At 46.5% G+C, this 24,390-nt stretch overlaps 2 protein-coding genes across 7 annotated transcripts in view; one reads left to right on the top strand and one right to left on the bottom strand.

The window, feature by feature from the left end:
• The first annotated feature begins 213 nt into the window (after positions 1 to 213).
• OAZ2 (ornithine decarboxylase antizyme 2) lies at positions 214 to 14,480 on the top strand. The gene is given in 5 exon segments (NM_001291435.1): positions 214 to 329; positions 10,390 to 10,547; positions 11,894 to 12,069; positions 12,957 to 13,042; positions 13,320 to 14,480. Coding segments are annotated over 5 exon segments (570 nt in total). The 5' UTR covers positions 214 to 309; the 3' UTR covers positions 13,451 to 14,480.
• A 1,831-nt stretch (positions 14,481 to 16,311) lies between these two features.
• ZNF609 (zinc finger protein 609) overlaps positions 16,312 to 24,390 on the bottom strand; it is a 216,947-nt gene continuing 208,868 nt past the window's right edge. For 5 of the 6 annotated variants that reach the window (XM_056808394.1, XM_056808413.1, XM_056808417.1 and 2 more), the window contains 5 exons: positions 22,874 to 23,240; positions 21,460 to 21,635; positions 20,924 to 21,140; positions 20,435 to 20,504; positions 16,312 to 19,901 (listed from right to left, as the gene is read on the bottom strand). In XM_056808394.1, the coding sequence (XP_056664372.1) occupies positions 19,895 to 19,901; positions 20,435 to 20,504; positions 20,924 to 21,140; positions 21,460 to 21,635; positions 22,874 to 23,240 (837 nt within the window). In that variant the 3' untranslated portion in view covers positions 16,312 to 19,894. Of the gene's footprint in view, positions 19,902 to 20,425; positions 20,505 to 20,923; positions 21,141 to 21,459; positions 21,636 to 22,873; positions 23,241 to 24,390 lie in introns of all 6 variants that reach the window. The other variant, XM_056808405.1, reaches the window with a different exon arrangement.

The raw sequence follows: 24,390 nt of genomic DNA, 5'->3' as shown, positions 1-24,390 counted from the left end.
AGCAGCGGCGGTGGTGGCGGTGGCGGCCGGGGAGGGTCAGTTGGAGGGAGGCACTCGCTGAAGCAGCTGGAAGCTTTCGGCCCGAGGCTCCGAAAGAGGCTTTAGCCCGCAGCGACTAGCCCCGCGCCTGACCCACTCTCGCTCCCTTACCTATTCTTCCACCCACCCACCCCCTCCCAGCGGCGGTGGCAGCGGCGGCAGCGGCGGCAGAAGCGGCGGCGGCGGCGGCGGCGGCGGCGGCAGCGGCAGCGGCAGCGGCAGCGGCATCAGCGCCACCTCCTCCTCCCACCCTGAGCATAGCCGCCGAGGATGATAAACACCCAGGACAGGTAACGGGCCTGGCCCCAGCTCCCCGCCCCTTAAGTCCCTGCACCCCCCAGATGGTCCCATCCCTTTCCCTCCCCTCCCCTTTTGACCAGGCCCCATCCCTCCCCCTTCCCCTCTTCCTTTCCCCTCCCCCTTCCCCCCTCCTCCTGCAATCGGCCCCATCCATTTCCCTTCCCCCAACTGGATCTCTCCCTCCTAAGCCTCTAACCCGACTCTTTCCTCCGTGGGCCACCTCGGACCCGGTTCATCTCACCCCTTCCCCAGTTAGGCATCATCCTTCTCAACTAGGCACATCCCGTCTATTGCTAACCATTAAATTGGGCCCCATTCTCCCCCCAAACTAGGCCCCATCCCCCCACCAAGGGATCCCACTCTTCCCCTTGCCTATTCTGAAGCTATCTTCTTCCTTTATTTCTACCCTTCTCCTCAAACTGCGACCCCCCCCCCCATTAGTCCCATCCCTCCCTTCAAGATTACACAGCTCTACCCTTTCCTGCCTCTAACAGGTCCCCATCCCTAACCCCCCCCAACACACAGGCACAGCCGGAAAACACCAAACAGGCCTTTCCCTAACCAGGCCTCAGGCCTCCATTTCTCCTCCCTAAACTCGACCCCCCTCAAAGTTGATTCTGCCCTTGGATTCTCTACTTCTTTATCATGCCCTATCCCTTCCCTTTCTAGTTTCCATTCCTAGGTCTTAACATATAGGATCCCATTTTATCCATTCATTCTTTCAAGTGAACTAGGCCCGGCTTTTCTCCCCCATTCCTTCTCCCAAGCTGTTGCCTTATCTATTTAAGTCCAACCCTCTTGTACTGGACTTTTTAACTTCCATTGTCCACCTCTTCCCCCTTCTATATGACCTCCCAACCTGCAGCTCTTTTCCTTTAAACTCAATCCCAGCTGTATATCTGCCTTCAAATCAGGACCTTACCTAATGTTCTCCTCTCCTGAAATACTGGGTTCCTTCAAATAAGGTCCTCCGCCTCACCCCCATTCTGCCTTTTTGAAATTGGATCCTACTTTTCTCACTAAACCAACCCAAATTTTTCTAAAGCCATTCTTTCCTCAAGCCTGGCTTATAGCTTCTACCTAAATTAGGCTGAATATTTACCCATCTGTTTCTCCTTGATCCCTCTCCTCTATACCTATAGCCTTAGTCTTAAAATTAGTTCCCAATAGACGTGTTGATTTGGGTCCCACCCATACGTGGACATAGTTCCTTTTTTCTACACAAACAAGTCTGGTCACCTCTCTTCACATTAAACTTGTTCCATTTGCCATCTGGGCCCGAATCTCCTCCCTTTAAGGATTCCTGTTGCACCCCTAAACTTTGCACTTTCCCAAAATTAAACTTGTATTTTCCCAGTTTTCTTCTAGAATAGGCCTCAAAACTCAAGCTTTCATCTGGGCTTTATTCTTCCTTAGACTGATTTAGGGCCCCAAAGCCCACTTTATTTTAGACTTGAGCTCACCTGGAAAACTGGACTTAATTTTTTCATTTAAGTCAAACCATAATTTATCTAATTCCTTAAACTGGATCTTTGAACTCTTCCCCACCAAAATAGTCCTAACCTTCCCATGTTCACATTGCCCTTATTTCACATTTCTTACTACTTTAAAGTCAAGTCCCCAAATGGCTTAGTAACCTTTTGCTTTACTTCCAGCCTTTTGTTCCTATTTTAAGTAGGTCTTCTACACTATTCAAGGGTCCTTTCTTTCTTAGAGCTTCTTTATTTCTTCCTTCTAGCCTTTTTTTCCACAGTGATATCCAAAAGCATCTCTCCTACCTTTCTTTAGATTTTTTAAGTTACTTTTTCCCTGATTAAGCCTCCCAGCCTAGCCCACTCCCACCCATTTCCTTGCCACCTGAAGAAACAGCTTGTCTCCATTTCCTGGTTGGTTTTGAGACCAATTTGTCCCATCACCTGCCCCCTCCTTCTACTTACATACCAGTTTTTTTTTTGTTTTGTTCTTAAGCTTTTTCCTGAGCTCTTTATCCTTCCCCCTTTGGCTTTCATTTCTTCATTATCAACCTATATTCTCAGAGGGGCAACTTGATGGCCAGTTAAGAACCAGGGACACCTCTTTAAAGGATGTGGTGGAGTCTGAGTTGGTATGTTAGTGTGAGAGAAGCAAAAGGTGAAAAGTGAAGGGGAAAGTTTGCACCCTCTAGGGATGAAGGAAGTAGGGGAACTCTACAAGACTGAGGACCCAGGATACCTCTGAAGGAGGGTGGAGGGCTGAGTTGGTGTATCACTGTGAAAGATGCCAAAGGTCAAATATTGTCCTCTTTTCCAGAGTTGGAAGCTAGTGGGGGAATATACAAGGCTTTGAAGTCCCATTTAGGATTTAGCAGTCCAGTTTTCATGTATGTAGAACCTTAAGGATTGAAGGCAGTGTCTTAGTGGAGGCTGGACGATTTGGTGGCCTCTCTGGATCCTTAGCTAACTCAACAGACTGATAAAAGACTGAGCTTTTCAAAGCTGAGACCTGTAGGAATAAAGAGGCCTTGGGAAACATTATATGAGGAGGTACCACAGATTTTCTAAGATCTCAAGCTCAGTTGACCTGGGCTCTGAAAGTCCTGGTTCTGGCATTACTTTTGTGACCTTGGACAAATTACCTTTATGGGATTCAGCTGTTACAGTTGTCAGAGGAAGTAGGACTAGATTATCTTTGAGGACCCTTCCAGCTATAAAGTTTGGTGGTTCTAAGTGGCAGTGTTCACTGCTGCTGTATGCTGATGGTGTTTGTGATCCATCAGGCTCTGAAGATGAGGAGCTTGCAGGAGGCTAGATGAGAGCCTAGGCTTAGATGGGGCTCCCCTGCCTAGCCTAGGAGTTAGGTGTATGTAAGAGGGCATCTCATTGCTCTGAATTATGACAGCTATTTTTCTTTAGGTTTTCTACAAGTCCCCTCTGGACTGCCCCTTTCTAAAAGGAATCCTGAGCACAAACTAGGGTTTCCAGTAAGAGCCAGAAAGTCTTCCCAGTCAGTGTTCTTGGTGTTTGGTATCCACTGAGAGCACTGGCTGGGAGTTGAACTCCCATTGGGGGTGGGGAGGGATGGGATTTCTGGCTAGCCTGGCCCCTGTGAAAAACCCAGGAGGAGGAGGTGAAAGGTTAGGTTTCCAGGAAGAAGTTGCAGGGCAGTCTGTGTTGTGTTTTGAAAACAAGACTTCCTTTTCTGTCTGATTGGAGCTTCTGAAATGTCAGAATTCTTGTTCTTACAAGGGAAGAGAGACAGGTATAGCATACAATCCAACAAACATGAAGTGCTTGTTATGTGCTTTTTGAATATAATTTAAACTTCATCAAGGTTGTTGTTGCATTAGGTTTTTAAGTCTCTGGATTGTAAAGGACTTGATATCTGGTAGAATGAGTTTGGTTCAAAAGATGTATGCAGAGTAAGTTCATGAAGAGACAAATTGTGATTTAGGTGTAAAAAGTCCCAAGTTTCTCTGCCTGTAGAATGAATCCTTGTCCTGGTGGGAACCCTATTAAATTGTTTTATATGGCGTTTGGGAGGGAGGGAGGGATAAGGCCAAATTAGTTCCTCTGACAGAAATCTTCACTGAATGGCTTCCTGGGAAATAGAATTTCTGCCTTCTAAAAAAAGGGAAGTTTTCCTTTTTTTTTTCTTTTTTTTTCCTGGCACTGCAACCTTGCTGGAAGCAGGAACTTTGCTCTTCTAGTGTCTGCCTTCAAGGTCATCCCCTTAAGAGATTCAATCCTGGAACTGTCAAGAAGCCCCCCAAATTGGAGGTGCACTTCAGAAAACTGTGTGAGTTATTAATAGCATTTCCCACTCTGCCAATGAATCCAAATTTAGCTTCTGAGGGCTGCTCAGTAATATATAAAGGGGAGTGGGATGGGGGTGGGGTAGATATTATCCATTTGTACTTCTTTTAAAAATGACAGTAATTCCTACCTTCTTAAGCTGCTTCAAGGTTGGTTCCATGGTTCAAAAGGTTTTGAAGTCTTTTGGAAAGGTATAGAACAGAAATTGTTGAGTAGGTGGGTATGAACTGTTACTAGATAAGAATGGGCCAGGTAAAATTTTTCTCTTAGCAACAAAATGATAAAAGGCTTTGTATGAAATATAACTGCCCTTAAAAATTTTTTTCTAGGACTTCAGTGCTATGTAAACAATGAAGTAATTCCATCCAGGGACCTGGGAAAGGAGGTTGGGGCCAAGAGCTTGTGTTGCTTGTGTCACAGTAAACCAGAGTCAGACAGGATCAGGCTGCCTGCATCTATTAAAAGTGAAATCAAGTTCCTTGTTGGGGTCATAATTACTTAAGTACCTGATATCCTTTGGCAGCATTTGTGAAAAAGACATGGGTTAATAGGCAGCTTCAGAAAGGAGTATTTCTTCCATCAGGGAAATAAACTTCAGGAACAAGGTCTGGTGTAGTGATGCACAAGAATCTTTCTTTAGCTGTCATCACAAATACGTTTCACATAGAGAATTAAACTTTTGAACTAAGATTCTGGGAGTGATGTCATATTTTTTCCCCAACAACAATGCTTAGTGGGCAGGCATCTTTGGAACAGAGTAGCTTTGGTGAAATAACTTAGTTTCTGCCCAGGGACCTCTTCTCATTTGCAAGAGAAATTGGCAAAAAGCGATTTAATTGTGGTGCCCCTTTCCTAGCAGTAGCAGTCATACTCTTCATCTCTCTCCTTTATTCTGTGACGCTTTGCTGGGCTGGATGGAACCTTAGATATATTTGTTTTCATTCTTGTCTCAGGACCAGTGATTGGAGGAGGCAATCCTGGTCTCAATATAAAAGTAGCTTAGATAAAGAGAACTTTGGAGCATGGGAGAAGGCCACTGTGATAGATCCCAGGAAGGTTATGCTGGTCATTAAGGTCATTATGCTGGAGACACATACCCAAGAGATTCTGGAGGGAGAATGAACAATACCATGGAGGAAGATGGTTTGCTTTTTCCCATTTGACATGGGAACCCTCCTGTGGCAGGTAACGGAAACCTCAGAAGAACAGGCACTGCTTTGCCCAAGACAATAATGTTCCAAAGATGGGGCAATAAGGAACAAATCACTGGGCTTGTGGAATTGATTACTGCACAAAATATTATGCAATTCTTACACACTTTTGAGATATGGCTGCATTGAAGGCGGTTCTAGAATGAATTCCATATCCTGGAATGTAACAACATCACACCAGCAAAGTTGCTTATGCCTTATATATCAGTACAACTTATGCGGCTGAAATATAAAAATCCAGACTAACAAAATAAATTTAGGTGTTGATCTTTCAGGCAGCAAATGATTCTTTGCTTTATTAAAAGTGATTCATTGTGTGACTGTGTTTTAATAACAAACTCTTAGAGCATTTGAAATACAATTTGAATTGCACAAATACAATTTATACATGTCATTCCCCAGGAATGCATGTGTTGCATAAAACAAGGCCAATTTGTGTAGCCAGGATACAAAAAAAGCATAACCTGTGTTTCTCAGAGGACTGTCCAGATACTCTTTGAATAAAAGCTGCCAGGATGTGGTGTCAGAGTAGCAGTCCCAAGGAGTATTTCTTGGGATACAGCCAACTATGACTGGGAAAATAAAAGGCAGGTAACCAATAAGTTCATCATCTCCCAACTTCCTTCCAGGAGCATTTGTTGAGTTTTGGATGTCTCCTTACACCCATTTCCAAAGGCTTTTTTTTTTCTTTCTTATGGTGCCTTCCAAACTAGGGTGGGCTCAACTTGGAGTTTAAGTTTAGGCTGATAAATGTTGCCTTTAATCTCCATGATCTTTTCTGCTTCATGATTTGGGCCTCTCAGATCACCCTTTCTGTAGTCAAAATTAAAACCCTCACAGTATAGCAAGCAGGATATGTGAGGGGATTGAAAAAGGCTGAATTTTAGGCCAATTAGAAGCAGGACTCAACAGTGTGTGAAATTTAACCAGGTTTGGCTTCTGTGAAGAACAGTATTCCTGTATTCAGGCATCACAATTTATGATACAGAAGTCCCTCTTGCCCACATTGGATTTACTGTTGATGGTGGGATTAGGTTAGGTGGTATTTCTTGCCACAACCATCTTTGGAACACTAGTTAATTATGGCAGAAAAAAGGATTGTGGGGCGGCTTCATGACCTTAAAATTTCTGTTCTGCTACTGAATTTAATTACAACACAAGTTATTTTTAAAATGAAAATCGTTTTTGAAAGAGAAGCAGTTCACAACCAGTGGGGGCAAAAACACAGATAGATACATTATATAATGAAAGATTTAATTATTGTGATTCTTCGTTTTGTAGTTTATCTGAAACCATAGCTGATTTTTTTAGGAAACTAGAAGTGCCTTTGGTGTAGGGGCCTGAATTTTTTTATCCAGGTTGGCTTTCTGGAGAGATCTCTGAAGCTTGTGTAGACTGTATGGGGTAGGAGAGAAGAATCTCCAGGATAGTTCTCAGCCATCTTCAAGTTGCAGTAAGAGAAGTGAACTAAATGACTTGTTATTGTGATGTAAACTTCTGTTTATTTGAAGAGTAGAGAATTCAGAAAATTAAATTCTTCACCTGACAAATTGGTGCTAGATCAAAGGTTACACTTTCAAAGGGATTGCTGAACCTAAGAAAGTTCATTCTTCTACTGATCCATTGTTACCACCATTTGCCAATCAAAACTTCTGAAGTCTGAGAACCAAACTTGTGGCTGAGCTTGAGAGTTGGTGAGGTCTAGGCCATTCAGAATGCCTCAGGAAAGGGTTTCTGTCATTTGGTGGAAATAGGCAGGCTCTCTGGGATGATCCTTTTGGTCTGATTTTACTCATCTGTGAAATGGGAGGATTGGACTAAGTTGACCTTTGGTGTCCCTTCCAGGTTAAAAGCTATAATGCTGTTGATAAAGATTACCTTCTCAAACATTTTTGAGGAAAATTCTCTGGAAGGTAGTGGTCCAAACAAGTTTCACATTCCCTCTGTGGGCCTCTTTTTCTTCATCTGTAAAGTTAGGGAGTGAGATTGTATGATTTTGGGTATCTTTCAGCATGAAATTCTACAACTGTTAAGTTGTTTCTAGAACACTATCATCCTGAGCGGCTTCTGAAAAAGAAGTTAACTGACTTAATATCTGAGACCCTAATCCAGGTTGCCAGCATCAGTTGCACTCTATATGCCGTTCCTGTGGAACTTTTAACATTTAGATCAGAGGTGGTTCCACAGGAATGGCAAATGAGTCCTATGGGGGGATTCATTGCTTTGGGGAAACACCTTAGATCACAGGTTTATTTAAAGGTAAGGGATTTGCAGAGGAATTTTGCATCAGCTACGGGGGGAGGGGAGGGAGGGAAAGAACATGAATCACAATCATGGCAAAATATTCTAAATTAATTAGATAAAAATTTTCAATTCAATTCAAAGAATATATAAAGGTAAGGGATTTGTAGAAATCATCTAGTCCAACTCATTTTATGGGGAAATTAGAGCCGCCCAGCTCCTGACTCCAAATCCAGCATTGGGCCCATTGCAATAGACTGCCTCATCTTTTCTTGCCAAGGCAGGAAATTTATTTTATCCCCTTAACACAGTGGCTCTGCCTGGAAGGAATCACAATATTCTGCTGGCCCCCAAGAGAAAATAGCCATGTTCCTGTGAACAGTCTGTAGCAAAGTGCTTTGCCAAGCCCTTTTTGGCCCTGGGCCAGTGAGGTTGTATTAGGATTGGGGTTTGGTCTAAATGGAGGATGATTTCCTGGAGAGTGGTTGATGTTGCAAATTGCCTTTTGTTCACTGATCTCTGTCAGCACAGTACCTTTTCCAATTAAATTTTCCTGATGTACTTCTGCCCTCCAATTGGAATTCTTGAGAGCTTGGACTTCCTGAGTCAGGCTGTATCACTGAAGAGTTTAAAAGGATTTGGCCCTCTATTTCCCCAGACTTGAGTTGGGACATGGCCTGACTGGTAGTGACAACATGACATAAAGCCCACTCACTATTTGGGGGTTCCATCAAAAATTATAGTATTGGGGACTGAGGGGCCATTTTCAAAGCTAAGAGCTAATGCAAAACCCTGATTGTATCATGTGGTTTCAAATGAAGCAGAAAGCACTAGAAGCTCTGCCTCTCTTCCCATGAATTGGTTATCATTTTCATGCTATAGTGTTTCCCCCAGAGGTTCCTGTGTTTAGGAAGTGGGTATCAGGAGTATAAGAGACAGACCTATGGTTGGGTGGCAGGTAAAGGAGAAACTTGGCTGATCTCTTAAGAAGTGCCTGGGCCAAAAGACTGGAGCACTGTCTTTGAGGGAAGCTGCTGGCTACAGAAGTCAAACAGCTGGCTGTAAAGAAGGCAGCCTGGCTGATTTCTGGACCCATTTCATTCAATCATCAATGACCGGTGATGATGAACCTATGACACAGGTGCTGAAGATGGCATGCAGAGGGCTCTCGGTGGGCATGTGGCCATTCCCCCCTCCACCCCCCAGTTCGTTACTAGAAAAGCAGAGAGGCTTGTGAGGAGCTGCTTCTCTCGCCCTCTTCACCACACCTGATGACATTTTTTCACATCCCCCACCCCTCTGCCCAGCAGCCCAAAGGAAGAAGGTGGGCAGCTCATGAGTGGCAGAGCTGGAGGGGAACAGAGTGCTGGGACCACTCCCCTCCCCCTCTCTACACTCTGAGGACTTTCCTCACTTCACCCACCCAGTAGCCCAATGGGAGCACTTCCCTTCCCTGTCTGTGGGAAGGGGAAAGGGGGGGGGGCACTCCCAGCACTGGGAGGGGCTGCGGACAGATGCGAGGGAGGCACTCCATCTCTAAAAGGTTCACCATCACTGGTTTAGACTGTATCCTCTTCATGCCATTAAGAGATACTGGTAGCCTGAGAGTGGGGGAGTGTTTCATGAACTAGTTGAAGACAGGATCTTCCAGCCCTTTTCTATCTTTGATAAGCCTGTGAACTAGCAGCCTAGAGTATTCCTTCTTATTTAGCCACCCTTAATTCCCATTAAACTTGGGCTTTATGCTTATACAGCCACTTCATCACAATAACCCTGTGAGGTAGGTAGTGTCTTTATTGATACCTTGTTCCATGAAGGGGTAAACTGAAGCTTGGTACCAACCATGGTCACTCAGCTTGGAGTTATGAAGCCAGGATTTGAACCCAGCTCTCCTGATATCAAGTTTACAAGATTTTCATTAGATTGAACTTTCTTTTAAACTAACCATTTGTCTGTATGTGTTCTTCATCATGAGCTTTATTTTACTGTACCCTCTATTTCCCCATAGCCATCTTTCATTCCACTATTACCATTTTTTCACCTAGAATTTGGTAGAGGAGAACACACAAATCCAGAGCCCTGGGGAAAACATTGGGGAAGCCCCAAAGCACCATGCCCAGGGCACTGGGTAGAGCAGCCCAACTCTTAGTTTTGATTTGGCTTTTGGTCTTCTGAATGGTTTAGGGGGCAAGTGATTTCTCCTTTTTCTTACCTCACATTTCTCTCACTTTGGATGAGGAGGCTGGAAACTTAGGGATATGGCTTCTGTTCATGTTTTCTCTCATGGTCTTGTATTCCTCTTAACTCCAGCTGGGAGCTAACTAGTAGTGTTTGTGGTCTATGTTGGGTAATAACACTTGGCATGTGGGGGGATTATAGGCCCTTCTTTCTCAGGCATGCAGGGCCTGCCATCTTCAGTTTTGTCTCTGCCATGCGAGGTTTAAGATCGAGTTCCTCTTGAAAGCTGGCTGCCCCTTTGAGAAATCTATTTGTAGATGTTTGTTTATCAGAGATGTGAACTCTTCTTGTCAGGCATCTCTAGCCAGTCTCCCTTGGCTGTGTTCCAGGCTTTCCTGGGGCCTCCCTTCTCCTCCACAGGAAGGTTGGCTTCCTCAAGTCTACGCCCCCCAAAGAAAACGGAAGTAGGTCTGGAAGTCAGAGGTGAAGCAATGAAGACTTAGCATCAGCTAAATCTGACTTAAAATTTTAAGTATGAGAGCATTATTTTCAGGGGCTGAATAATAAGTCAGGGTATCGGGTTAATCTTCGAGCTAACCTTAGTTCTCTCTATACTTTTTCTTTTACAGTAATATTTTACCTTTGAGTAACTGTCCCCAGCTTCAGTGCTGCAGGCACATTGTTCCAGGGCCTCTGTGGTGCTCCTGATGCCCCTCACCCACTGTCGAAGATCCCCGGTGGGCGAGGGGGCGGCAGGGATCCTTCTCTCTCAGCTCTAATATATAAGGTAAGGAAATCCATGGGAAATGGAGTTGGGAGGGCCACTTTACACTATGCTTGTGTTCTTGTTATGGTGTCATGGAGGTTATAGATTCTTTGGAGGGCTGGAATGACATCTATCAAGTCTGTTTTTTAACATTCCCTGCAGCTCATTTTTTTTTCTCTGGATTTGGGGGGGGGGATGAGGGGTGAGGACTGCTTATCTTTGAGCAGAACACTTGGGATATTCTCTTAATGAAAGACCAAAAGAACTAGAACTTAAGGTAAGGAAGAAGTTAACCCTCTCATGGTAGCTGGGAGCCAGGTTGAATATGTTGGCTGTCATAGAGGTAGGAATATTGATCCTCAAGCTAGGGAGGCTTTATGTTGGGACAGTCCAGTTGTAAGTTCTCTAAAAGGAGGAGGCTAGTAACTGGGCTCCCCTTAAAGGCCTTTTCCGGCCTTGTTCACTTTCAAATCTTGTATCTGCTGAGCTCAGTAAGAAGCCTACTACTCAATGCCCTCTTTCCAGTATTTATTAGCCACACTTTAGAAATGGAATATCACAGATTTGGCGAAGAATAGGGCTGCATTAGCAATTAGGTAGGCTGTATAAGGCCCACAGGCCGAGCTAAGCCAAATTGACCAGGTCAACCAATACTGAAACAAATCTAGGAGAACCTTCTGGTTTTCCTTGGCATTTTTGGTGTTTCCATTGTGAAGTGAGGAGATGATTAATAGTGACATCTGCACTTCATGGCCCTTTTTATTTCCTGGGCTTAGATACCCAACCTTCAAGCTAATTTAACTTAGCCTTTGGTTTCCTCCTTCAGTGATTGAAGCCTGGGGCTTTATTTGGCTACTTTCTGAGCCTGGGATTAGAAGATTGAAAGGTATGCTCATCAGGGGCAGACTAGGTGATAGCATGGTTCTTAAGAACCCCTGGAAGAGCTTTATCATAAGATCACCTCTTTAGCAGTCTGGTGGATCCTAGGCCCCAGTCTGCTGTGATCCACAGATCAGGAGTGTCTGGAGAACACTGTACAAGAGGCCCAATCAAGGCAGCACATCAGTATTATTGATCTGTGGTGCCCCAGACCTACTCCAGTCCCATTTTCCTACTGTGGGGGTTCCCTCAAAGGTTTCTAGCTCTCTCTCCAGTGGGAAGCAGTTGGCTGGACTGAATGACTGAACAACAGCTTAATTTGGATTGAGTATAGTTCTTCTTTTAAACTAATCTTTTAGCTGTTTATTTTAATCCTTAAGAGTAAGAAAAGATGACCTCCCTATAAATATTTCCCATAGAAAGTGGAGGGAGGGATGCTGTGGTCCTGGGATGCTGGCTACTCATATCTTTCCTCATGTTCCTACTAGGACGAGAAGCTCACTGTGACCCAGGACCTCCCAGTGCACGATGGGAAGCCTCACATTGTCCACTTCCAGTATGAGGTCACTGAGGTGAAGGTCTCTTCCTGGGAAGCAGTCCTGTCCAGCCAGAGCCTGTTTGTGGAAATCCCAGATGGGTTATTAGCTGATGGGAGCAAAGAAGGGTAAGGAGTGAGAGTGGCTCTCCTGCTGCTCCTTGGAAGTGATGCTGTGGATTAGGTGGGCATTCACTGTTCAAGGGAATCCTGGGTGTCGGGGGCTAAATTCTCTTCCTCCTGTATTGGGCTTCCCAAACCTTTGCTGTCTCTGTTATTTCAGAACAGGTTGTCTAGTCGGGAAACATAAGCCTTGTTGTGGGTTATAAAGGAGATTCTTACTACATTAACCAAATTCCCCAGTGAGCTGTCACAGTGATGTTCACTGCTCAGAAAGATCCAGGGCCAGAGCTAGGGTAGTTACAATTTCCTGCAGTGTCCAAGTTGTTCATGACAATCCAGGGAATAGCTTTCTGCACAGCCCTTATTTCTTTAAGAAAGGCCTTTGCAGGGGTCCTGGTGGCCTGAGATCATCCTCCCAAGAGGCTCAAGCTATGTCTGCTGAAATCCATCTCTAGAGGTGCCAATTTTACTTCAAAATGAAGGACTTTTTATCAACAAAGATTCAATCAAGTCTTTGCTTATACTAGCAGACATCTAGTGCTTTCAAGTCTCCGAAGCATTTACTATGTTTAATTTCATTTAAGCCTCACAACAACTGAGGTGTAGTTACTACTCCTTTTTTAAAGATGAGAAAACTAAGGCTCATTCATGAATGTCTTCAGAGGTGGGATTTGAACCTGGGCCTCCCTTCCTGACTCCCATCTAGCACTTATTCTTCCCACTCTGCTTTATAAGTTGAAGGTAAGCTTCCCCAGTGAGAATTCCCTAGGAGCCTTAAAACAGTAGCCCTTCAAGCCTAGACCCTCCAGAGCTCATCAGGAAAGGCCTTAGTGGGTGCCAGGAGGCAGGGCTTTTGGCCAAGACTAGTACCCTCTGGGCATCTTCCTCTGCAGATTGTTAGCACTGCTGGAGTTTGCTGAAGAGAAGATGAAAGTGAACTATGTCTTCATCTGCTTCAGGAAGGGCCGGGAGGACAGAGGTGAGCAGCCAAAGTGGTCCCAAAGACCTTGTTCCCAGTGGGGTGTAGCAGGGAAAGGGGGGCCGAGCAGGTATTAGCCCTCATGGTTCTGATTGCTCTTGGGCAGCCCTAGAAACTTGTGAAAAGACTTGGGGATCCGAGTGTGCCGTAGTGGGAAGCCATGATGAGTACTGCTGTTTTCTGTACATTTTCTTTCAGTCTTCCTTTGGAATGGGTCTGGGGGAGGGGCTCCCATTCTCCATCCCTTACTGGGGCCCTCCCTGCTCCATTCCTACAGCTCCACTTCTGAAGACCTTCAGTTTTCTGGGCTTTGAGATTGTGCGTCCAGGCCATCCTTGTGTCCCGTCGAGGCCAGACGTGATGTTCATGGTTTACCCCCTGGACCAGAACTCATCTGACGAGGACTAGATGCAATGGAGGAGGCCACTTGGACCAGGAGCCACAGCAGGGGACATGGGGAGGTCAGGCAGCTCTGGGGTGGAGGGGGCTCCACGCTGCTGCCAGGGGAAGGACGCTGTAGGGCTCAGGGTGAGGGTCTCCTAATTGTGTTCTCGGAGTTGACTCGTTGAAATGTGTTTTCCATAAAGAACAGTATAAACATATTATCCACATGTAATCACCAATAGTAAATGAAGATGTTTATGAACTGGCATTAGAAGCTTTTTAAACTGCGTTGTGTGGTGTGCCCTAGCCTAGGGGAAAGCATTGCCTACTGCACATAGCAAGGGGCTGTCCAGGCACAGGGGCGAGCCACTTGGAGGGCTGGCTGGTGGGCATCACTGTAAGGCTCTATCTAGTTCCCCTGCTTTGGTCTTTCTTGTTTTAAAGATTCGTGTATCTTTTTCTTTGCTCTTAGCCCATCACTTTTGGGGGCCCATTGGGGTTGGCCTCCCGATATATCCCTCGAGATGTAGCTTTTTTTTTTTTGACGACACTTCATTACAGCCCCCTCTCCATAGGTATATACATTTTGTCTTGGAGAGTAAGCAACACCAGTGTATGGTTTAGCCCTTCTTTACAGCTTAGTCTGTTCACTGTTAGCACTGTATTCGATAAAGGGGCATTTGAGTTCCCTCCCGCCACAAGGCTTCTTGGCTCTCAGTTCTTCTGCCAGCTTCAGGGGTTTCCTTTCTAAACTTGGAGAGCTAAGAAAGCAACTCGAGGCCTGGGAGTTGGGGTTGGGTGATACTTGGGATGAAGTGATGTACTTCTCTGCCCCTCCCCCCACCCACCCTGAAGGAGAAGGGTGCAAATGGCAGAGAAACGGCCTGCACCCTGGTTTTCACTGAACAGCTTGTTCGTGGGGAGAAGGGGGAGGGAGCGAGCAAGCTGGGAGCTGTCTGACCCATCCAAGCTGGTGAACTGGGTTGGTCCTTTTGGGGAGGGGGGTTGGCAAGAGTGTGTTGTGTTACTGTGTCAATAAACTGGTTTAAAGTTGTGTTTGCTTTGTCCCTCTTTCCCCTGCCAGTGTGACCTGTTACCGATGGTGGCTCTTTGAAACAATGAAGAGTTTCTCTGGGTGGGAGGAGGAGTGCACAAACAGCAATAGATCTACGAGAGTTGGCCGACTATCCTTATAGTCTAGGGTCTCTGGAGTCCCATTTCTGCTTGCCAGCCTCCAGGGACAGAGGGTCTAGAACAGATTCCTAGTGACACTCTGGAGAAACCCGTGTACACACAACACAGCAGCTCTGGCACAACTTGAGGCAACCCTGTGGGAAATGGCTTGCAACACCTGGCTTGCTAGGCCTGTGGGGATTACTGCCTGATTCAAATATTAGCTTTTAAGCAATACCCATTACAGCTAGAGCTTTTAAAAAAAAAAAGGTCTCCAAATGGCCTTAAATAAGTAGGCTTTGTCTCTCCTTTTTCCCAGTCTCCTGGGATTTCTGGCTTTTCCCCAGTATTCCCAAAAATGGTGAACATTCTCCCTTGTCTCCTGGAGCTTGTTAGGAGTCTACGAGGCCTCACTTGCAATTGATAAACTTGGCTTTGATGGAGGCCGCCTCATCTAGTATCATTTCTCCATTCTCATCTAACCTGTTTTTTTGGGCCTGATGCTCATTATCTGGAAATGGCAACAATAGCTGCCCAGAGGTATAGTGCCAGAGCAGGAGTGGCCTGGAAGCCATGGGCTCCGATCTAGGAAGGCCCAGAGCTGCTTGGATATGAGCAAATTCACCCAAAGAAACCTGAGGGCAGTGGCTAAAGGGTGGGCACTCCCAAGAGACTAAGAAGGAAGAGAGTTGAAAGGCCAAAGACAGGAGAAAGGAAAATGGAACTAGGGAAAAGGGAGGAGTAAGTAAGAGAGAGAGGTAAGGATTGTAGTAGGGACCAAATCCTGGGTCTTCTCTTTGCCCAGGCAGAGGCAGAAATGGGCTGGGAGAGGAGGATTCCTAGGTTATTCTCAGACGTCTGCTGCCCTCTCCTGGTGGCTCTTCAGAGTCAGGCCTACATTTGGAACTTTGTACACTAGGTAAGGCAATCCTTTTGAGGCAAGAATGGGGAACTTTTGTTTTTTCCCCCTGTGAGGGCCACTGACTCCAAAAAAAGAAAATTCAACCAAGGGCCACACTTTATTAAATAAGCAACTTTTGAGGGGTTTTTTTTCCCTTCCCCTGGAGGAAGATGACACGAAACTCGCTGGATTTTAAAATCATGAACAGGGTCAAACTTTTATTCAATATTTTAAAAAATTAACTTCAGTTCTCTCATCATGGTCAACTAGGGGGCAAGGGAGAAAGCTAAATAGAAAGCAGAGGGGTAAAACCCCAAGGTTTTAGAAAGCTCAATTGAGAGTGGGCCACTGCCCCGTCTGTGGCTTTAAGAGTTGACTAATACTATTCCCAACCTTCAGTTGCTCATTGTTCACGGTATACCTTCTACAGCAGGGAAGTTATTTGGGCTGCAGTGATCACATAGTCACCCCATGGGCTAGTTATCTGGATTGAGGAAGTGTCAGTAGACAGAGTTCCTTCTCATCCCCAAAATTCAGAAGCCTAAATCCATCTCCATTGTCACAACCTTGGAGTCGGGATGTACCCAAGTACTCAAATGCCCCACAGCGCCTTGGGGGTTTGGGGTCTACAAATTTAAAAAGAGGTTGTGAAGGTTGGAGAAAATTTGGGGGTAGGAAAAGGCAAACATCAGCACCGACCCACCCAAACATAGAAGTGTATATGTGGTGATGTGGTCTGGGGAACACTACGAGTAGCTGAGTGCAGCTCTGTGGCACACACTTGGGAGAAATAACCAGCAGCCCTCACAGGTTTGTGATTGTCTCTTAAAAAGATTTATTTTCTCTTCTTGCCTGAATGTACAAAGGCAAAAAGAGTACAGTTTGTATATATATATATATATTTATATATATATAAAAAACAAGGAACTTGGTAATGTACACTTTACAGAAGGGAAGAATCAGGAAGACTGAAATCAAACCCAACAGAGCAACTCCAATGGAACAAGCTATAAACAGCAACACTGCCCCTCCTTGCCAGGCCCAACCTGTTCCCAAAGGGTTGAGTACCAGGGCAAGGAGCAGGGCTGGGGAAAGGAGTTGAGTAAAGGGGCCTGAGGGCAGGGTGGGGGGGGTCATCCTGGGAGAGCCCCCTGGCTACAGGCTTAGCAGAAGGTCTAGGTTCCCCCAGTGCCACCACAAATAGCAAGGTAGGTCCTCTGTCATGGGACCTGCTCGTTGCCTAGTCAAGTCAAACTCTCTGAGAGGCTTCAGAGCAGCTTGTGGGGCCTGGGGCTGGAGAGGGCAGTGCAGCAGTTGACATGAAGTATTCCCTTCTCAGAGCCTGCAGGATACGGGCCTCGGTTCCCTCGGCAAGCTTCCCGGGCAACCTCCCTCACCTTATCAAGGGAGTGGGAGAAGAGGCTCAGACTGGCGCATTCTCACACTCCCTTTGTAAGTTACTTTTATCTTGGTACTAACTAGGTGTGTTGCAGAGCTGGGACATAAGGATAAGAAGAGACGAACCTCAAATCATAGCCCTATTCATTCCACATGGGAATCGGTGCTGCCCTCAGCTTGCTGGCTGGCTAGGGATGGGCCTCAGGCCTTGTTAAAACCTTTCCCCCTTTCTTCACAGCTTCTCAAAGCTTTCCAGCCTTCTTTCAGTGGAGCTCCAATAAATAGTTCTTTGCAATCCTATGCAAAGAACTTGGCTTGCTCTGGCTTGGGCTCCTGGCAGCAACTCCCCCAGGCTCCCCGCAAAGGGGAATCCTCACTCTAGTCTCTCAAATCTCAAGAATGGTCTGGTTCCCTCAATGGTCCCAATTGTGTCTGGAAGTCCTGAGGCCTGAGGTAGGAGTGCAAATCCTCCACTTAATATTTTTCTTCAACTCCATCTCCAAGTTAGCAGCCTCATTCCTGCTACCACAGTGTGATTGGCAGGCTAGGGAGAGAAGCTTGGGCCTGGCAAAGGGCCAGGGGTCTGGGAATGGGAAGATGCAGGTTGCTTTTGCTGCCAACTTTTCTTCTGAGTCCTTCCTCCCTGATGCTGGGGGAAGGTCTTGGATATAGGGATCAAAGAGCCGAACATTAGTTGAAGAATAAAGAAAATAAGAGAAAAAGCTGTTCCCTTCTGAAGAACCCCGAGCCCATCCTACTGACCCATCAGCTACCTCGTCTGTATGTTACAGAGTGAGACAGATGGAGCAAGAGTTTGGGGCCATGCCCGCCCAATGGGAAAGAAAACTACCCCAAACAATTTCCAAACAATTCCTCTTTACAGTATGTACAGAGCACGCCGCAGGCCGGCGCCACAGATACAAAACACACAACAATATTTAAAAACAAACAGGAACAGTGAGATGGGCTACTGGCTCAGCCCCACAGCAGCCTGGGAAGTTACAATGCAGACTAGGCTCCAGAATGAGCTCTTGAGTGGTGGCTGGTCTCAGGAGAGGGGACCTGGACCCAAATCCAGTAGCCTCCTCGAAGGGAAGTCACTGCTCCAAGCACAGCCTATTGGGAGCAGTATAAAGGAGGGAGAATAATTAGGGGAAGGGGGTGACTGCTTGATGGCCTGCGATGAGGTCTGAAAACAGCAGCTTTGCAGAAGAAAGAGGCTTCGTACCCAACCAGGGCAAAGGGAGAGGCATGGATCCTCAAAGAGCCCTGTAGGCTGACTGCCCCATCTTTTCTACTTCCAGGGATACCCACAATTCTTAGAAAACAACCTCAGCCGGGTATTGTGCTTGCCCCAACAACCTTGCTACCCTATGAGTCGGAGCCAGGTTCCTATTCCCCAACTGCTTCCTTCTGGCACTCAGGACACAAAAAGCTTTCTTCTATCCGGCCTGGCCTGGCCTCTCTCCCAGAGGTCCAAGGGGAAGGGAGAAAGAAGAAATAACCCCAAAGTCCCTTCAAAGAACCTAGGGGTTGAACTCAAGAGGCTGATCTCTGGATCCATAGAGGTCCTCTGAGCACCGCTACCCTGCCCTCTGTGGCCCACATCTTCCAGGGGCAAGGCAGCAGGCTCAATGCTGGCTTGAGTTCCCCATCAAACGGGGAAGGGGAGAATCTCAGATCTTTGAAACCTCTCTTCTTAAGGGCCTACGGGTCTGACAAACCTCCCCCAGCCGGCAACCCCTATAAATAAGACGTGTGTTACATATAAACACGGCTTCTATTGGCACACACGGAGGTTAGAGAGTTCTATAAAATCAAGTATACATGTTCAGAAAGAGACAAGGGCTGCATGTGTGTGTGGCCCTAAATAAGGAGGACACATAAATGGCTGACCGTGGACAATGTCTCCAAGATCTGCTGGGTTCTCCAGGGGCCATCTCCCTAGCAGTACCCTACAAAGAAAAGGCAGGGTTCAGAGTTTCTAGCCCCTGAAGGACCCCAGGTTTCCCACATCAGAACTAGGTGGTATTTTTCTCTGCCTGAGTCTCAAGAGTGGGAGGGAAAGAAAAGGCTGGAGAGGGACCCCTGGAAGAGAGGAAGTGGAGGAGGGTAGAGAAGAAAGGAAAGGCTTCAGAGTCAGAAGGAAAAGACTTAGGAGACAAACAGCAGGACCTTGAAAGGGAGGGAGGATTCAGGGAGAAGGCTCCATTTTAATAGGCCCTATTGGTACTCCAATTCCGGTTCCCAGCTCTCCCAGGGGGATCCAGTAAGTGGGTTCTGTGCTGGTGCTGGGGTGAAGGGTATAGAAACCTCAAAATAGAGAAGCCTCCCTCTTGGGTCCTCTGGGTGGGGGGAGTGATGGGGGTTCCTGTACAGGGTGGGCTTTGAGCACAGGCACACACATATGTGCATAGGGAAGGGGGAGAAGGGATCTTCATTTCTGATGACTTTGTTTTCACAATCACAGAGAAAACAGCCCTAAAATTTCTTTCCTGAGATTCTAATTCCTCTGCTTGCTTCCAGGCCCTGGAGCCCCAACTTCTGGGGAGATGAAGGGTCTGGTGGTGGTGGAGATGGGTGTGTGATTGCCGCGCTTTCTTCAGATCCCACCTGGCATCCAGGGTGCGTCCCCTGAGGGTGACTGTGATGGGGTCTCTTGGTTGGAGAAGGGGCTCAAGAAATGGAGCAGTGACTTCCCTGGGCCTGAAGCAATGCCCCCAGATTACAACTGATGCCTTTACCCCTACTGGGACCACAACAGTCACTGTGGCCAAGAGAATAAATACTTTTGCTAAGTACCAGCTCTCCGGCTCCTGAGGAGGAGGGAGGGATGGGGAGTCCAGGGGTCTGGTAGAGGGGAGATTGCCAAGGATCTGCCTCCAGTCTCGGTGAGAATGGCAAACAGGATGATCAACACCATTCAAATGATGTCTAATGGCACCTCCAGCACCTCCTCGGGTCACCGGCCTCGGAGCCCGCATTATCCCAGAGCTTCAAGTCCTGCCAGAGAAGACATGGATATTCATTGGTGTTCATTCAGTCTGGCCAGCTCAAAGGCCACAAGGTGGCGTCCCAGGGAAAAAAAAAACTCAGTTGGGAAATGTTCTTTGTTGGTGTTCTAGGTTTCTTGAGGTGACTCCAGGGGTCAGGGGAATGACTTACTGAAGGTTTCTGTTCTAAGGCTTCTCCCATTAGTCAGAGAAATTATCCTTAAGTTTTAGAAGATTATATATATAATCTGGAAGGGAGCTTAGAGAGAATTAAACCCCTCATTTTGCAGATGAGGAAAATAACTTGGAGGAACTGACTTATCTGGGATTATATGGATACAAAGTGAGGATCTGAACCCAGACCCTCTGACTTCAAACCCAACATTCTACTCCTGCACATACAAACTTCTTGCTTGGTCAAGGCTTAATTGAATACAAACTAACTTTCCGATTCTTACAGATTGTGAAGGACTAAATGGATCTAGTTCACTTGCCAGCCTGTCTCCCCTTCCTTCCCCCCAAAGGAGTACCTACCATTCTCACCTCCGGGGGGGTGGGTAGAGTGAGGGAGTTGAGCCTTGCTGGCTGGCAACAATGGCTGTAGAAGAAAGACCTGGAGGAGAAGAAAGGTGTGTCACGGAGCAGTCTTCCTACGGACTGTTAACTCCTTCCCTCCCTCCCTTTTGGTTGGAGGGCCCTGTGATACTCTCTTGTACCAGCTTTGGTGGTTGATGGAAGTGAGGCTCACCAGTCACCTGCCCTGTTCTTTGGAAGTTTGGGACTAACTTACTTCCAAGAGCTTCAGAAGAAGTAAATGCCACCCCCCACCCCCCCATTTATCCTTGAAAAAAGCCAGAGGTAGAAGATATCACCTAATTAAATGTTCTCTTTTTACATTTCAGGGAAACAGAGGTTGAAAGATGACATAACTCACAGAAGGTCACCTAGGCAACCAGTAATAAAGAGTGTGCCTCCAGTAGGCAGTGATTTTAGCAGTATATGTAAAAGGGGTGGGGTGTTGCTGAGGCTCACCTGCTGCATAGGGCAGGTTATACTGTGCAGGGAGGAGTGAGTACCCTAAGTGGTGGTGGTGGTGATGTGTAGACATCAGGCGCTGAGAGGGAGAGGTTCGAGGCCGGTCTACACTCCTTTCACTCCCGCTGGTTCCCCCAACGCTGCTACAGCCTCCACCACTCCCTACCACACCACAACCTCCTCGGTCTCTCTCCTGAGAAGCCTTCTCACTTATCTGGAAGGGAAAGCAAACAACAAAGCTCCTAAATGAGAGACAGAGACAGAGACCCAGACCCAGACCCACCTACCCACACCCACATGCAGAGCCAGCAGAGGGAAATGCAGCAGATGCCAAAGCCACTTGAGAGTTCTGGCTGAATTCAATCAGGCTGGTTTTCCACTTATACCTCAAAGCTTCAGAAAGTCCCAGAACAAAGGAGATGTCCCTGGTGGGACCAACATCAAATCAATCAAAGTTGTAGCCCCAATCCCCCCATTCCTCTGTGGGGCTAGGTCTGTGTGGCTCTGCCAACTCCACCAAAGCTCTTACTTACCGTGGGAGACTTGCTCTTGTAGTGGCTGGCATGCTGCTGCAAGATGTCCAGGGCTTTGGACTCTGAGCTGGACTTGCAGCTCACACTGGGGCTGGCTCTTGCCTTGTCAGCATCTTCACCCCCTGAGACTTTGCTACCATATGGGGAGAAGGAATAACTGGAGGGCAAATAGGAACCTAGGACAGGAGAAAAAGTTATGAGGCAGAGGGGAACTTTTGGGTGAGACTGGATCCCTGGGAATCTACTTCACTGGATCTGACTGAAATGATATTCAGCACATAGTACCATATTCCGATGGTCAAGATCGGATTGTCCTCTATGCCCTCATAGGAACCCCTTAGAAGCAGGATACAACCCTCAAGAGCTCCTCAATCAAACTAGCTTAGCTAAAATTGAAAACATCACTGGGAGATCAATGCTGACACAATTCTAAAAGGCAAGGGACATTGGCCCCAGAGATATTTCATTTGCTTTCTCTTTGAGGGACCTTCTCCATACCTGGCTTGACCCTACAGACCCACTCTAAGAACTCTTGGGAGAGGGTTAGGGGTTGAAAAAAAGAAAGATAGAAAGGAATTACTAAAATATTGTAATGTCTTAATCCTGAATGACTTTGGTGGGACACTGAGGACAAACTGAGGGGTGGGGAGCGAGGGAGGGTGGTGGCTCTTTCCTGAAAGCTTCAGAGGCATTTCCTATGACAAGGACCCAGAGTGCCTGGAATCGTTAAGCAATAAGCTATACATAAGTCAACAAGCATTAACAAAGGATTTACTTTCTGTCTGATGCTCTTCCTATCTCTTAGCTCCATGAACTTTGGAGCTAGCTGACTGGACTGAAAGTCCACAGGGTTTCCAGGTTCTTCTGAATGTCTCCAACACTCGGGGCTTTTAGACTACAGAGACTCACCCTTAATTATGTATGTTGACGTGGATTATATATTTAATCCACGTGTGTACACTTTGGCTCTCTTAAGAGTGGAGACTGTTTTTCACTTCCTTTAAAGTCCCCTAAGTGCCTAGTTCCAAGCATGCTTATGAGCTAAAAATCAACCCTTCCCAAAGTGAAATGCAGAACTCTGCCTGGTTTTGAGAGAAAAAGTGGTTGTGATAGAGATGGATGTTTCTGTTCAGTCATTAATGGGCCTAAATAAATGGCAACTGGGCAATTGAGGTGAGAGAGGAGGAGTAGTGAGTGGTTGCCCTAGGTGGTCATCAGGACATTCTGGCTGGAGAACACTGGCAGCCAGTTCTAGGTAAGGGGTTGACAGCTGGCACATAGAAGTGCCATACAGGAAGACACCTTTTTGAATGAAATGCCATCTAAGTCATTCCTGACCATGCCAAGGAATGGTCAGGTAAATATAATTTTCACTCTGTACTTTTATTATTTCCCTGATGCTTTGATGTCCTACCTGGGTAGTTCTGCATCATGACGGCAGGCATGCCCCGGTAGCTGGGATGGTTTGGGTCATAGGATTGGCTGTAGGAGTAGCCGTGCATATAGGGAATATAAGACTGATGTTGGGTGAGAGGGGAGGACACAGGCACATGGACGCTGGGCCGGGGCTCCTTGCCCCCAAGACGGGCCTCTTCAGTAGGGGGCAGTTTACAATCGCCACTTGTGCTCTCTTTCCCGTCCTCCTTGGGGATAGAGTCCTTACTCCGACTTCTTTCCTCCTTCAACTTTCGGTCCCGCTCCTCCTTCCACCGCTCATCTTCTGACTTGATATCTGAGTACTTGGCAGGATAAACATATGTCCACATTCGAGGTTCCGTCTCCTGCAACAACCAGGGTTCAGGGATTAGATAGGGTGAGGGAGAAAAAAACCTTGATTCAGGTCAGAGTGGAGACAACAGGACAGAGCAAGAACCAGATTATGGGGAGTGAGGCTATACTGGCCTTTAAGGTCCTCCCTAGGCAACTTAACTTAGACCCTCCCACTCTATTCTTATGCAGGAAACAAAGATAAAAGAAAAAAAAAGGTTTAAAAACAAAGAAAGAAAGGGACAGGATCCCTAGGTTAAACTAAGAAAAAGAAACAATTTAGAAAACCATCTTCAGAAGATAGGGGTGTGATCCTTTAAAGGTATTGGGGCAGTCATCCCTTACCCTTTTTTCAAGGAGAAGAGGGATATGGAAAGAGAAGGAGAGCAGCAAATATAAAAGTGTTCATATAGGGCAGTGATGGTGAACACATGGAATGCATGCCAAAAATGGCACACAGTGTGTGTTCTCTGTGGGCACTCCACTCCCCCAGTTCCCTACTAGAAAGGCAGAGGGCTCAGGTGGAGCTGCTCCCCTCCCCCTCGTTCCATTGTGCCTGACATTTTTTCACTTCCCCTGCCCGGCAGCCAAATGGGAGGGCTTCCTCCTTCCCCAGTGTGGGGTGGAAGTGGGGCATAGCACAAGGTCTCTAAAAGGATTGCCATCACCAATCATGGGATGGAAGAAATTTAAATTCAATGGCAAGGCAAGTTCTCAGTCCCAATTTGGTCCCCCCCTAAATTCTTTTCTTAGCAGCACCTCTCAATAGGGGTCGGAAAACTATTGCTAGCTCATTTCACAGGAGCTGAGAGGCCAAATTCTTAAGAACAAAAAACCTTTTAAAAAGGTATGATGACAGTTTAGTATAGAAGAAAGAACATTAGACTACTAGCAGTCAGGCACAAGACCTAGATCTGAGAGTCCAAGAGCTGCTATTAAACTACTATATGACCACGGGCATATCATTACCTGTCTGAGCACCATAGTGATAGATGGGATCTCAGAGATCTCCCCTGAGTCTAGGACCCTCCATTGACAGATGAAGGAAAAAAAAACCAAGGTTCAGATAAGGAAAGTGACTTATCCAAGGAAATGTAGTTAGCTAGTGGCAAAACCAAGGACTATGCTCTTTCTTCTCTCCCATCCTGCCTATATCTAACAGAA

Source organism: Monodelphis domestica, chromosome 1 (assembly GCF_027887165.1).
Source record: "Monodelphis domestica isolate mMonDom1 chromosome 1, mMonDom1.pri, whole genome shotgun sequence".
Lineage (NCBI taxonomy): Eukaryota > Metazoa > Chordata > Mammalia > Didelphimorphia > Didelphidae > Monodelphis > Monodelphis domestica.
Note: the sequence above shows the minus strand (reverse complement) of the source record. Positions and strands in the feature narration are given on the sequence as shown.